We start from the raw sequence: 15,861 nt of genomic DNA on the forward strand, positions 1-15,861 counted from the left end.
CTCGCTAGCTCCAGTCCACGTACGTACTACTTGCATGCGATACATGTGTAAGTTACATGTACGTACTAGTAGCTAGCCCCAGAGACCGCGCCGCAAGGCGAGGTCCTGGTGGCTACCTCGCAGCTGAGCGGGAGCAAAAATCACTCCCACATTCACGGCGACTTCACAAATAAAGCACGGCTAAATTTCTATCATAAACACAGTGACAATTAATACATTACCTTTTTGACTTGGTTTTTCTCACCCATTTATCTAGAAACTGCAAAATTTTCTACATTTTTTTAGGAGTAATAAGCGGCCTGCCCTATTGCAACAGTGGAGAGACTTGCTGCTATATCCATGAGTACGCATTACGCATGCTCTCAATGCACTGCACTGCAAGCATGCTGTGCGCCTGTGCAAGTGATTGTGAGTTTCAGTGAGCATCGGTGAGCTGAAGATATTCGCGTTATAAGACAACATTTTCTGCATCATAAGCAATGAAATGCATCAAACAGTCGCCGAAATTAATCATTTAGGTTTAATCGACCCATGTAAGTATTCCTAGTAGTTTTTGTTGAAAAATTAAGGAAATATAGCGCCGAAACGGCACCCGTTTTGTACAACTCCTCGATCTGAATGCGAAAACGGCACAGCCCCAACGCTGCACGTTGGGGATGGTCGCAGTTAGTATGTAGCTAGCCCGCGCTCGTAATTCGATTTTGGGTCGGGTTGACCCGGTTTGAAAATTGATTTTAAAACGATGATTTTCTCTCTTTTATCGAATGGTATAGACAAAGAGCAACAGGTGAGGTATGTTACTGTTTTAACTTGTACTTGAAGTCATATTGGACCTGTTTTGTGCAGTTTTGATTTTCGTGGGTTTGCAAATGTGGGCTAGTACCTTTAAAATGGTATGCTCTGTACACTACTTCATAAGTGTTTTCTTGGTATCTCGCAAAAAGTTAAAAGCCCAATTCTCATCTCCACCAATACTGTACCATCCCTTTAAACTGATATTCTGATCTGTGGTTAATAGAATGAGCGAGGTACACTGTAAGATAGGGGGTCGTGTGTGCAGTTTGATGGCAATAATGTATGTCCAAAATAGAGCACAAGTAATGATTATACAAAGAGAATTCAGTTTAATCTGGCCTCATTCTCTGCTATTCTGAGTTGGGAGACCTGTGGGGCGATTTATTGCAGTGCTTCCATTCGCCAAAGTTTACATATTTCATCATCTTCTTCACGGGAGGTTCACGAAAATATTTTTCTCTTTCTGAGGTCGGTCATGCTGATTGAGAAGAAAGCTACTCTGAATGAGAGCTGTACTGTGTTTTAGCAGGGAGGTGGGATGTCTTTCATGGAGTCCATTTAGTTGGAGTGGGTGTGTCAGCATCCCAGAAATCAATTGATAACTACTGCCCAGGGCTATAGGTTCAGTTTATTACTTCTAAAAAACAAAGGAAGATTTCTGTGTGAACTGTGGACACTTGCCACGTTTGTTGATGATTGACTTTTAGGGGACTATTTGTTGTTGTTTTTGTTTCTTAGGCTTTATTCTTTTGACCTGTGTTACTGGATGACTCTTCCTCAATCATAATGGAATGTTGAATGGGTACACATGGCCTGTGCTCTTGTTTTGCATTGTTGTAAATTGGTAGCAAACTTGGAAGGCTGATTGACTGAGGCTGGTGTGCACTGTTTTGTCATTTGCTGATTTTCCTACACTCTGTATGGGTGTTGCTGTCCTGGAATTTACAATTCATGATGGATGCTCTTATTTGGGGATTATAAAGCTGTTTTGAAATAGATTATGACATTTTTTTTTTTGTTGTTGACGGTATTGTGCAGAATAGATGGCGTGTTGATCAATGATACAGTGTATGTGTGATGCTTTTATAATATGCAGCAGAATCAATTGATTTTGTCTGTGCAGGCTGGATTATGCATCTGACTTGAATGTCTTTGATCTGTCATGAATGATGAAGTGATGGATATATCCAGTGCCAATGGTCCTGGACAGGAGGATAGAGTAAGGAAGACATCCCAGCATAAACCAAATCATGGTGACGTCAGGCAGACTGAAATAAGCAATGGGCAAAGAACTGGAAAGGTTATCGACATAAATGGAAAAAACAGTGGCCAGGTAAATGGCAGAACTGGGCACGCTGCGCATTCCAATGGACATCCAAATGGCCATCACAGTGGTCCCCGCAATGGGCGCCTCGTGAGGAACGGACGATCATGTACCGCAGCCAGGAGGGTGCGTCGTCCACAGGGCTGGCAGCGGTGGCTGACCCTAGCCTGTGGAATGTGTGTGGGTTTTGGAGCTGGGGCAGCGTACTCCTGCTTCCTTTACATGCTCCATGAAAACAGACTCTGGTTCACCAACATCAAGGTGAGTTAGTTCAACAAAGGCTTCCTGTTGCCATGGCTACCTATGTTGCCTCAACTGAGCAAGAAGACTTTCTTCCCCTCCCCCACAACTTTCTCAAATTGCATGAAATATTCTATTGAAAATCCAAAAATTGACTTAAATCATAATACACAAAACATATATTTAGGGTTAAGTGAGACAATATAAAAGTGAAAACATATGCATTCAGGCACTAACCCCCCCCCCTACAATCCCAGCTGCTAGCATTTTCTTTGATTGATCATTGAACTTCATGCCTGAGCATTGTTCCAGAGCAAACAAAAATTATCCACAAAATGTTTGCTTACAAAGGTAAAGCAGCCCTTCATTTCCTTTTAACAATAAAAGGTAATGTGATTCTTTTCCACTGCAGCTGAGGTTTTGTGGTCAGCTTACAAGTCATAAGCATATATCCTGATTCACATCTCAGTGTCTTTATATCATACATTTTTGTGCAAGTCTCTTTTTGTCGCCAACACAGTTTCTTTGAATTCAATGACATTGTCTCCGTTTAGAATAAAAAAAGAATATTTATGATTGACACTTGTTTCATATGTCACTTATCAAAAAGACAAAAGAATATCTGATTTAAAAGTAAAAGAATCTAAAACATAAAACTCACTGGCTTGTGTTTCAGGTATATATCACTTTAATATCAGTATAGAACTGACAAAAAATCTCTTTAGTCTTTCTATTCCACTATGATCATCTGTAAACAGTGTCAAGAGAGTGTCATGGTGAATTCACCAACAGAATTTAGTCCTGCTGTTGAAATATTAATGCAAAGGAAATGTTCTTCCTGTCATGGGCATTGGACAGCATGCTGATGTCCATTACAATAATGATGTCAAAATTGTATGATGATGAAAGTAGTGACGTTATTACTACATTCAGTTTGTTATCTCCAGCTACTACGTTGTATTCTCCCTCATGGCACTAGTCATAAGTATGTCATGAATAATATTTTTATGACAGTATTGATAATGATAGTGATGTGGTGAATATTGTACATAGTTTACACAGATTATCACTTTTTAGTGATCTTAACAGCTGCACAATCAAAATATGCAAGTGCTGCATGAAGAATTTGATGAAGAATATATGTTTGTTTTTGTCAGTATCAACTAAAAGTTTCTTACTCTTGCTGTGTGATCACATACACATATTGTTTTACATACTGTCTTCACCCCCTGCTTCTCTAGCTGTACGTATTTAAACTTACCTCAGAGATGTGTGTGTGTGTGTGTGTGTGTGTGTGGTGCGTGTGCGTGTGTGTGTGTGTGTGTGTTAGTGTGAGTGTGAACCACTCTCCAAAACTGTACCTGTACCCTGTTCCATGAAGCTGTTCGTAAAGTTATGCATGACTTTATGAACGACTGGAATATGAAGTGCCAGTATGTGTGCCCATTTTTTTTTCCTTACGTTTTAATGAAGTACGAGTGACTATTTCATCTACATTGGGGCAAAAATACACTTTCAACTGAAAATGTGTGTTACCATACTAAGAATAATCATTATCATATGCAAATTTCAACTTAAACTATGTAGGAAACCCACTTGGCTTTCCATATTTAAGTCTGTAAAGTCGTGTATAAATTTACGAACAGCTTTATGAAACAGGGTCCAGGGGGGTGTTTCATAAAGCTGTTCTTAAAGTTATGAACGACTTAAAACGACTGGTGATCAGTTCTTGTGCTGAATTATTGAAATTCTAATAAGTATAGCACATCAGAACTGATCACCAGTCATTCGTAAGTCGTTCGTAACTTTAATAACAGCTTTATGAAGCACCCCCAGGACATTTAAAGGGCAAAGAATGCTTCATTCTGCAGTAACCCTTAACAGTTGTTGACATTGACACCAGGTTAATACAAGTAGCATACACTTCATAGGAATGAGTATGCAGTACATGATGTGATTGATGTGACATGCATGACATTTTAGCAGTGATTTACTCTTCTTGTCCTATTCACATACAGTGTACCTTTCCACTTGTACATAAAGACTCAATATAGTGAGATTAGTTTCATGGTGTTGTAATGATACCAGTATTATTCTACTTTGTCGATGTTTGCACTGTTTGTGTGGAACAGGATATCATCTTATTTGATCACTACTGTGCAAGAGATGTTTGTGTTTGTACTTGTGTTTTTGTGTTTGTGTGTGCATGTATACATGTGTAGGGTATTTTAGGATTTACCCTGTCAAAGCTACTTCTTGAGAAAAATAATTGTTTAGTTGTGTAGATGATCATGACAGAGTCGAAGGAAAGAGGTAGGCTAGGGATGTGATATCTGTGTAGTACATATTATATTGTTTCTTTTTTGTGTGTCTCTTCAGTTGCAATTGTGTTTGAATATGACACCTATCAATACTTATTGCACAAACAAAACAACAACAACAAACAAATAAAAACAAACAAGCAATATAGTTACCATGCTTTATATGCAGCAAAATATATGTATTTTTGTTTAAAGTTCATATGTACATTTTCCAATGCATACATCATTATCAGAATTTTGATATTCATTGCATATAACTGTTACAGATGTCAGTTTGTTTTGAAATGCTGATGACATAGCTTTAATGTGCACATGTACCTGTATTTTCTTCTGGTTTTAAACCAAAACGGGGACTTCTGAGTGCAATGCGACTCTGACACTGTACATACCTCACTCTTCTTTCTTGGAGGAACAAGATGATTGCGCATTACTGAGGCAGGGAGCGGTTAAAGAGGTGGGCGGGCATCGATCCACACCTCCTTGAAATGAGTCTGGAGGCAGTGGCATGGGAATACATGGGAGTACATGACTGATGTACATGCGAAGGACATGATGAGACATTGACCTTTGCCCTGCTAATCACAATGGGGATGATACTTCCCCCAGGGCACTCCCTTGGGAAGATATCGGCAGGAGTTAGGTTCACAAAAAAAAAAAAAAAGGAAAAAAAAAGAAGAAAACTCTTTAAATGTCACTACAGACACATAGTGCTGGAAATACAACGCTTGGTCTCACTCCTACACTTTGTGTGTAGGCCTAGTATATTGTTGCTGGGCAACAAAGTTTGTATCTCAAATTTTTGTGAAAAACACTTGTTTGGAATTTGGATTAATCATCAGATAATCAGTTATATTGTAATATTAAAGTGATGTCTTGTGTAAATCCTAGCTGTCTTATCCCAAACATGAAACCACCATGGCATGTCTAAGGAAAGGCAATCCCATTTCTGAGAGCTTTTGTTTCCATGTTTTGTTTTTTGTTTTGTTTTGTTTTGTTTTGTTTTGTTTTGTTTTTTTGCTCTCCTGAACATTTGACGTTTTTTGAGATACAGTGTCTTGTCGCCCTAACAATGTGTGTGACTTCAAATTGAAACGAAGGATATCATGTTGAGGACTTATAGAATGGTTGATGATATTTTATGTAGATTCTGCTATTCATATTTTCTTCCATTGATCTTTAATCAGACAGAAATTATGTCCCATTCCATTACCAGTTCTTGAAATATTGCAAAGATGAAGAATGAAATGAAAATTGCATTCATTAGGAAGTACAGTTAATGGTCTTTTGTGTAAGATTTGGTTAAACCTCTTTAGTGATCTGTGATTTCAAATAATTCTTTCCTTTGTAATCAGTCAAAATTCATATTATCTTGATGTGATGAATAAACCGTGATTCTGGAATATGAGATATTCCACTTTGTGTGGCTTACACAACCACTAGAAATCTATCTATTGATGTGATAGGATGTGATTTTGCATTAATATTTATCGTGGCTGTGCTGTGAGGTGGATGCTGTATACAGTATGTACAAGTGTGCTGTACACCAATGAATTGATGAACATTAAGTGCCTAATGTAACAACATTCTCAGTTCTTTCAGGATGTCAGACACATATAGAGATTAAGTTCCTTATATGGTGAAGATGAAGCATCCTGTGTCAAAGATATTGGCTAAAGGATGATGATTTATCCTCTCTACATATTGTACACAGCATAATGTTAGTTACATCAAGAAAAGCATGCGATGTCATCACCTTGTAGCCTGCAGTACTACAGTATTTTTGGGACCCCTTATTTATGTCTCATTCATTCATTCATTCATTCATTGGTTAACTCTTTGGTTAACCCTTTCAATTCCAACTCTGTAATCACAGGACATTTTGAAGTTTGTACCTCTCCTGTCAGTCAATATCAATATAATATCAGTATTCCTGTACATGCACCTCGTCTCTTTTCCCACCCCCTGGCTACCTCAAACCTCCTATTTCCTTCTTCCTGTTTCATTCCTCCCTAAATGTCATGCCCTGCCTCGCATCTTACTGAATCCTGTCGTGGAATTCAATCAAGCAATTTCTTGTATCCGTTCTTATATTTGCAGGAGGTGGAACGCGAGATCTCATTCCGCACGGAGTCTGGCCTGTACTACTCCTACTACAAGCAGTTCCTCCACGCACCCACGGTTTCGCAAGGTATTGACTTACATGCCAGTTCTGCATTTTATGTGAAGCAGATTTTTTTTTTTTTTTTTTTTTTCACTAGAGTTGTGCATGTGCATGGCAATCTGTTTAGCTGTAGGTAATGAGATATTTTAACTCCAGACAGCAAATCCACTCCAGTAGACACAATCAGACATGCTGTGTGTCCACCAAGGAACAACAGCAACAAAAAGACTGTTCTCATGCTCATATCCCAAAACGAACCAATCCCAGTTTTCTTGACCCCCAAATCAAGGAAATTGATCCTTAGTTTAGCAGAGAAACATATACATGTGAAATAAGGCACAGTTGAGTGTGAATTGAAATTCCTGCTGTAGTAGATTTTGTAAAACAGTGATGTTACAGTGTGGATTTCATTCTGTATTCATATTTTGGGGCCAGATGTACTGTATACAATAATTCTTCTCTTGAGACCTTCATCTGTAATATGGGTACATTTATATCTTGTTTTTAATCAATCCTTGATTTTAGCAACCAATCTTTTATAGGTTGAACATAATGTAATCCTCTGCGTCCACAATCAGATGGTTACTTGTTGAATAATTAGATGCAGCATTACCTGAATGTTATGTCATCTACTGAAATTAGAGACATATAACATACAAAAATTTTCCACTCCTTTAAGCTTTAAACTTCCTTAATCTATGGTCAAGGAAAATGGAACTTATACTGTCTTGTTTTACTATAAATATTGATTTAATACCAAAGTCAATTTAGATATGGAGTGGTAATGCACTTAAGCTCGAAGGTATGAGTTATCAAAATTAGCTATACTGCTAGTATGACCAACCAGCATGATCTTATTTGATGAAAGTAAATACATTTCCTTCTTAATTAAATAGCATATCAAAATTTCAGCAAAGTTTTTATGTAATTGAACCAAGATATGCATAGCAGCGTTTTCGTGGATGCTAGATGTAGAGTTGGGCAGAGTGTGAAAGTCTGTCAGATCTCCTGCAGAATGCCCTGTTACGATGTCAAGACCAGCCAGGGCTAGCCCAGGCCAGCTCCTCAGCCATCCTGCTGTTGATGAGCGGGTGCAGTTGACACTGAACCGCAAATGAACTCTGCTCGGGTTCATTGTCTTTTCCAGACCTCATCTCTGCATGAATAGCACTGCCTGCTGTGCGGGTGTCTGATGGATAGTGTCATACTATTGTTTTCTCTCTTTTTTTCCTTTTTTTTTTCTTTCGCTTTCTTTGTTGTTTTGTATGTACAATGCATCTTTGTCTTTTAATACCATGGCTTGTGGCTTTCTGAAATCAGGCGCTTCAACATTGGTTGTATGAAGCTGGAAATGTGGGCAATGAAATACATTTGCTAATGCCTCTGCAGTTGTTCCTGACATAATTTTGAAAGTATTTTGTATGTGTGCAGGGCCTGTAGGCATAGCAGCTCTGAATGAGCTGGAAGGGCTACCCTGCGAAAAGCATACAGAATAGATAGATAAATAAATAAATAAATAAATCAATATGAGTAAATAAATAAGATAGAGAAATGAAATAAATAGAGAAATGAATAAATAAATGAATGAAAGAAAGAAAGAAAGAAAGAATGAATGAATGAATGAATGAATGAATGAATGAATAAATAAACTATGTAGTGTGGGAGCTTCTTATTGATGCTAGTTGTAACAATCACATCTTCACCTTTACACCTAGTTTCATTGTTTATTATCTTCTTCAATCTGCGAAGCGGCAAAAGGCAGTTAGAGTTTCGTATGTGGCTGCACCCATACAGCAAGTATCAAAGAGTAGAATCTATTGACGGGCTCTGAAGGTCCAAGAGATTTCCTTCTGCAGTGCAAGATTCCAAGCTTTCTTTTTTGAAGTGGGTGGAAATAGAAAGAAGGGAGTGTACCTGGTAACACAATTGCCTTGGAAATGTTGGCCATATTTACCAGAGATTTCATTCCCATTCATCCACCAGTTTCAGTAGGTCCATCTTCCTGCCTTCCATGGATTGCAAGCATACTCCTTTATCTTTCTCCTCAGAAATGGCCACTTCAAGTTGAAACCTTTCACTATCAAACTTGTGATGAACAATATCTTGTAAAAAAATAACCTAAAACAATTATAGAAATATATAGTCAGGTGTGTGATAGTAATTGTTAAATATAGTGGGTATTACAAAATTTATAGGTAGGCCTACATACTCGAGTTCTCCTCTGTCCAGTTGTTTGTGTACAGCTCTGATTTTCTCCCATGCCTCTGTCCTTTCAATAGCTTTGGTCTTTGGGCTCTGTCTACTTGTTAGATGCTACCTTGCTTTAATATTTTACTCCAGATTTTGTGGATGAGAAACATCAACCTATCAAGTCTAGCTTTAATGTGCCACAGGTACAACTGCTCTTAAATTATATTTTTATTGACATTATAAAGATCGTCTTTATCTCATTCTTGTGCTTTTCTTAGGTTCCATTGTCTTCGCTTTTTGGTCATTATTGTTGATTGTTCAAGTGCTTTGTGTAGATCTATAGATTTGTATGAGTGGTAATATAGGGAGTCAGTTGTTCTTTTTATTTTATATATAATATACAGCTGTAAGTAGTCAGTAGAACGTGTCAATAAGGGCATGAATAAGAGGTGGTGGTAGAAATGGGTGGGCCTGGTCTGGATACCTTGGCGCTGTGTGCCAAGATCAATTTCCTTGGGAACAGATGTGGCTTTCTCCGCACCAGCATGAATATCCATTAGCTAGCCGCAGGGGTACTGTGACACGTCAGTGATGAAACAGAACTCCCCAGATATGACAACTTGAACCTGAATTTGTGAGTGCTGTCAGAGAAGGGAGAGAGAAGATTGTTGTAAGCCATTTTAGCTTGTGAGTGGGTGATGCCCCTAAAGAAGAAACCCTGTAGACAGTATTTAGTATACATCAGTGATGTTTTAGGGATATGGGACAATCTTTTGAAAAGTTAAGAACTTTTGGTCAAATCCACATGCCATCATCGTTGGATAGGAAGACTACAGCAAAGGATGTCACAATCGGGTGATGATATAAAGAGGATATAAAGAGGATTCCGCAAATTTCTTAAAATTTTAAATGAAAAGTACTCTTTATTTTGACTTTTTACTGATAGGGGCCTATGTGTTGAAGGTGATATTATTCCCTCTGTCTTTTGGAAGAGGTAAGTCAAGTAGGCCTACTCTTTCATTATGCTGGAAAAAGGAATTTATTCAAAATCAGATTCTCAGTGATTTGGTTTCACAGTATGAAATTAATTGTAGGATTTGCTGCAAGATTTTGTATAATACTCCAAAGAGCTGATGCCTTTGAGAGATGTATGTCAAAGCTGAGAATATTTTGGAAAGAGAAGCTGTGACCCTTTAAGTTCAGCCACACCGATTGACAATTTGGTTGTTGTTCAGACTCTGTGTATTACACCTTATGAGTGTAGTGAATGTGACGACTATGAGCTCAGTGGGGCTTCAATTGAGTCACTCTAAATATCTGAGATGCCTGTTACCGGTGAGAGGGAAGAGCCTGTTAAAATATCTGCGCTGTGTGCGTCATCTCAGACCTTGTGAGGAAAACATCTGATCTTGATAGAAGACACCTGAAGAAGGCAGCAGTTCACACTTTGTCCGGGAAGTGACGGAAGGACAGACTGATCTATGCAAGTGCTTGATTGCAAGATCAGACATTGTCCTTACTTTTCGTTTGTTTGATTTTCTTTTTTTTTTCAGAGATACAGGTATGTGGAGGAATGTATGCTGTCTGTTTGATAGTAATTTAGCTAATCAGCAGTGCCTTCTGTAGACTCTCTGCAAATTGGATTATTTTAAAGTTGCTTGTGCCCTACCCTTATAATGAGCAAAATGAGAAGAGTTCTTTTATATTAGTCTCCTACATTATTCTTTTTGTAGCAATAAATGCTGTTATTGTGTTCTTTCTTTAGAACTGACAGAAATAAGAGCTGCAGAGAAATCTACCTGGCAATGCCTGTATTGGGCCAGGCACAGATTCAAGAGTCCTTTTTCATTTTGTGTGAAAAAGTACCCTGCAGTATTGTGCGAAAATTTTGTGGAAGGTTTGTTCACGGTCTGAATTATGTAGGTACCATCCCGATGGGACATTTCCCATTTGACAGGTATGATAGATTGGATCCCTGAGGATACCTTTGCCTGTTCATCCATCTGGTAGACTAAAAAAAAAAAAGTTATATGCAACTTCAATGACAACAACAGAGATGAAAATGGGATGAGGAATCCCGTGCAGCATGTAGGACGAAGGGAAGCGGGGGAGCAGGAACAGGGAGTTCCCCTTTTCCTGTCTTACTCACCAGCTGATACTTTAATCTGTATGTCATGTACGGTGATAAACCAGCTCTCCCAAATGGGCATAGTGTAGCCTGCAATGTCTGAGACAGCCGTTTAACAGCAGTAATAAAGCAAGAAATATTTTATTGGTGAATGTGCTAGAAATTGCTAATTGTGTTGTCCCAACCGTCATAGCTGATTTTCTTGTGATGTTTGTACCATCCATTGTATGTGATATTCAGATGCCCTGTGTTTGTATTATGTTATCAAACTATTGTAAGTACATTATCTTTTAGATAATGTACTTACAAATGATACATGTGTTATTCAGTCAGGAGCCCTTTTTACAGATATATCTGATCATTTACCGGTATTTTGTATTTCTGATAATAGCATTAAGTCCCAAAGCAAGACAAGTTATGAAAAGCGGGATATCAACGAGACCACTATCACTCTTTGTGTACGTATGATGGAGAATGTGGAATGGTCACCTGACGCAAATGATGTTAATAATATGTATAGTGATTTTTTTGATTAAGTTTTCAAATGTTTACAATATTTGTTTTCCTAAAAAAGTGTGTTACAAAAAAGAATTTAAGAAAGGTAAACCATGGATAACATATGAAATTCGTAAGTTGTGTAAAAGAAAGTGTCGTTTGTACAGATTATTTGTAAAGAATCCGAGTGAACGTCATGAGACTGTGTATAAGAAATGTCGAAACAAAGTTACAAATATGATCAAACTTGCCAAAAAACAATATTATGTCGGACAGTTAAACAAATGTAATGGAAGTACAAAAAAAACTTGGAATGTTATAAATAAAGCAGTGGGCAAAGAAAATAACACATTCAAGTGCAATGGAATATTAAAGAATTGTGAGAAAATATCTGATAAGAAAGAAATATGCGATGTTATGAATAAGTACTTCGTTGATATTGGATATGATTTGAATTCAAAGTTTACACAAGATCTTACTGATAATTTTATGCAATATGTGAAAGCAAATGAACGCACTATTTATTTTAACCCTGTTACTGAGAAAGAAATCATAGACATAGTCTGTAACTTAAAATCAACTACCAGTGCCAGATATGATGATATTCACATAAAAGTTGTAAAGAGAGTTGCTGATGTGATAGCAAAACGTTTGCGTTTGATATTTAATAAGTGTTTTGAATTTGGTATTTTTCCAGAAAATATGAAAATTGCTAGAGTGATTCCTGTGTTTAAAAAAGGAAGTCCGGAACTTGTTTCTAATTATCGGCCAATTTCAGTCTTGCCAGTATTTTCAAAAATATTAGAAAAGTGTATATATAATCGTCTTTTTAATTTTCTTACACAGTGCAATATAATACATGAAAATCAATATGGTTTTAGGCCGGGGCACTCCACATCATCTGCAATGGTGAATTTTGTGCATGAAGTTGTAACTGCGATTGAGAATAAAGAATATATGATTGGTGTATTTCTTGATTTAAGTAAGGCGTTCGACACGCTTGATCATAGTATATTGATACGTAAATTATATGCATATGGAATTAGAGGATTACCATTACAATTACTTAAGAGTTATTTGTGTGAACGTAAACAACATGTAAGCATCTGTAATGATAAATCGATTAATTTAGGCATAAGATGTGGAGTGCCCCAGGGCTCTATTTTGGGACCTTTACTATTTTTGTTATATATCAATGATATTTTCAATGTTTCTGAAACTTTAAAGCTTATTCTTTTTGCCGATGATACGAGCATATTTTTTTCACACAAGAATATTTTAGAGTTACAAATTATTTTGAACCAAGAACTTACTCTGATGACAAAGTGGTTTTATTCAAATAAATTTACAATTAATGTTCAAAAAACTAATTATATGTTATTTACCAAGAGAAAATGTAATATTGATAATTTTTCTGTCAATATCTGTGCCTCTCAGGTAAAACGTGTGTCGGCTTTGAAGTTTTTAGGATTAATACTTGATGAAAATGTTACCTGGAATGCTCATGTAAATAACCTTTGTAATGTGTTGGCAAAGAATATTGGTGTTATGTATAAATTAAAGTCAATGCCTAAAGTGTTTTTAAAAATGATTTATAATTCAATTGTTTTACCACATTTGTCATACGGGATCATAATTTGGGGCAATGCATCAAAAACCCAGTTGAACAGAGTTTGTGTCTTACAAAAACGTGCAATACGTATCGTACACCATGCTTCATATCTTGCCCATTCAAAACCAATCTTTCATTTGTATAAGATGCTGCAATTTTATGATATTTATCTTTTACAGTTGGGTATTTTTATGTATTTATGTTACAAAAAGTTCCTTCCAGAATCCCTTTTAGATTATTTTTCGCTGAACAGCACTATCCATAATTACGAAACAAGAAATTCTGCAAACTATCATCTATATCACATGCGCACCTCATTTTTCAAAAATTCAGTTATATATCAGGGCCCTCATATATGGTATTCTATCCCTAGAGAAATTAAAGCATCAAAATCCATAAATAATTTCAAAATTAGATATAAACACTTTTTATTGGAAGATTACAAACATAATTAATTCAAGGCGTATTTTTGTTGTTGATGTTTTCTGTGTTGTTATCGTCCATACCTCCGTAGTTTTCTTTTGTAATTATTGCATTGGTTTGACTTGTTCTGTTTTGTCAACTTCACTGACATTTTTTTTTTTCTTAGATATGTCAAAGGTATGTATGTTACAGTAATATGGGTCAGCTACTCACAAGGGCTTTTCCTTTCTTGCTGCTTCCCCCACCAATGGCATTGTCTCTGTATGTAGTCATACTGCCACATTATTTTTACTTTTATGTCGTAATTCTATGTCCTATGAAATTTTCTCTCTTTGTATCTCATTTTGTACACTCATGTTTTATTGTATGCTCTGTATATTTTTAATGCTTGGTGCAAATAAACTAAACTAAACTAAACTAAACTAAACTAAACTAAACTAAACTAAACTAAACTAAAACTAAAACTATTGTCATTCATTTTCATTCTCATTATATCCCCCCTCCCCGCTAAATACTGGTTAGTGGTATGGTTTGAGTATTAGATTATGGGTAGGGTTAGGGTTAGGGTTATAGTTTGGGTTATGGTTAGGATTAAGGTTAGGATTAGGATTAGTGTTAGGATTAGGGGAAGGGTCTGGGGTAATTACCCAGGGGGTAATTGCTTCAGAACTGATGATGACAATGATGATGATGATGATAGTGATGATGATTATAATGAGGATAGCGATGGCAGAGCCGCTAAGTCTTCCTTATTCTGTAGGGAGCTCCCTCCCTAAACCCTGCAATTTATCCTCATATCCTGGCAACAGAACACAAAAGCCTCCTATGGATGTTATTTTAGCCTATAAAGGTCCATGTAGTACACAAGTCTCTTCATGATTGTCGTGGAATCTCCCTTATTTTGATGTGCAAATTTTGCCAACCTTGTACTGGTATTGTGCTATTAAATAGTATTTGTATTGTTACAGCTGTATTATCATAACTCTGATTATGTTCTTTGCATTTCATACCTATTGTACATACAGTGAATCCAAGAATACTGATTATGATGACTCAACAAGTAGAACACAAGGTTGCTCGTATTTTCATTGTCATGGGAACACAGTTATTTTTGCCTCTTATTATCAATTAATTGCAAGGTGGCTCGATGACAGCAGCTTCCCGTCTTAATGAATTTTAAACTGCAGAGTGATCTGACCTAAAGATAGTAAACTATAGCAGGCATCAGAAGTAGTGCATAAAAGAAAGAATTCTGTCAATGTTGTTACTGATGACATGTGGGTGGAGGGCACAATGAGTGTCAGCACCAGTGCTTGTTCAGTCACAGCTGACAGAATGACCCATAGTCCTGTATCTGTCTACCCTGTGTGGAACTCGCATTGCCTTGGATGAGTTTCCCCCTGTTCTTGTTTGCCACTGAGGTATGATATAAATATACAGAGTCAGATAACATGTGGTTTGTGCGGTTAATGTGGTTTATATGAGACTACATTTGCTGATCCAGGGGGGTCAACCATGATATGTACTGTTTTATCATACATATATACACATTTCTTTTTTTAATTCCACCAGGCAGAGATATGGACTATTAATTTCTGTGGATACAGCCCAGAGCAAATGATCTTATCTCATTAATCTGATTGTCTTTTGTACCGAACAGTGGATTGGTAAAATCCCTTCAGTTTCAAATAATGAAGGTGCTACACATGATAATTACTGATCCGTGCTGTATACCACCTGCTTTTCTACTCACATCCAAGGTTGAGATAAAGGCTGAATTATTCGACCTGCTGAAGAATAAATGTAGCTGACATATATTGATGATCTACCTGCAATGGCCACCTGAATGAATATTAATTTTAATTGGTAATCAAGCACAGTTTTCATAAAGAACAAAGAAATAACATTAATTGAATCCTGTGAATGAGATTTCATATATTGATTTGCTATGCACTGTTTACATCACTGCGCCAGTTTTGTATGTGTAAACTTTTGGAAACCCAGTGTTTTACATTATTTGAAGAAAAATGTACGTATGTAGAATTGACATAATTTCAAACAATATGCATTTTCACTAAGTTTCATCTCCTTTGAAAGAGCACTCTAAAAGATCAACATTAAAAAAAAAAAAAAAAAATCATAGTCGCCAGGATCAAAAATACAATCAATCTT

The 15,861-nt window shown here is 36.8% G+C and overlaps 1 protein-coding gene across 5 annotated transcripts in view; it reads left to right on the forward strand.

Moving 5' to 3' along the window:
* LOC140242498 (protein C-mannosyl-transferase DPY19L3-like) overlaps nucleotides 1-15,861 on the forward strand; it is a 75,675-nt gene that overhangs the window by 19,022 nt on the left and 40,792 nt on the right. For 2 of the 5 annotated variants that reach the window (XM_072322233.1, XM_072322232.1), the window contains exons 2-3: nucleotides 1,919-2,380; nucleotides 6,778-6,868. In XM_072322233.1, the coding sequence (XP_072178334.1) occupies nucleotides 1,958-2,380; nucleotides 6,778-6,868 (514 nt within the window). In that variant the 5' untranslated portion in view covers nucleotides 1,919-1,957. The remainder of the gene's footprint in view (nucleotides 1-1,918; nucleotides 2,381-6,777; nucleotides 6,869-15,861) is intronic. The other 3 variants (XM_072322231.1, XM_072322235.1, XM_072322234.1) reach the window with 2 other exon arrangements.

This window comes from Diadema setosum, chromosome 19 (genome assembly GCF_964275005.1).
Source record: "Diadema setosum chromosome 19, eeDiaSeto1, whole genome shotgun sequence".
Classification (NCBI taxonomy): domain Eukaryota; kingdom Metazoa; phylum Echinodermata; class Echinoidea; order Diadematoida; family Diadematidae; genus Diadema; species Diadema setosum.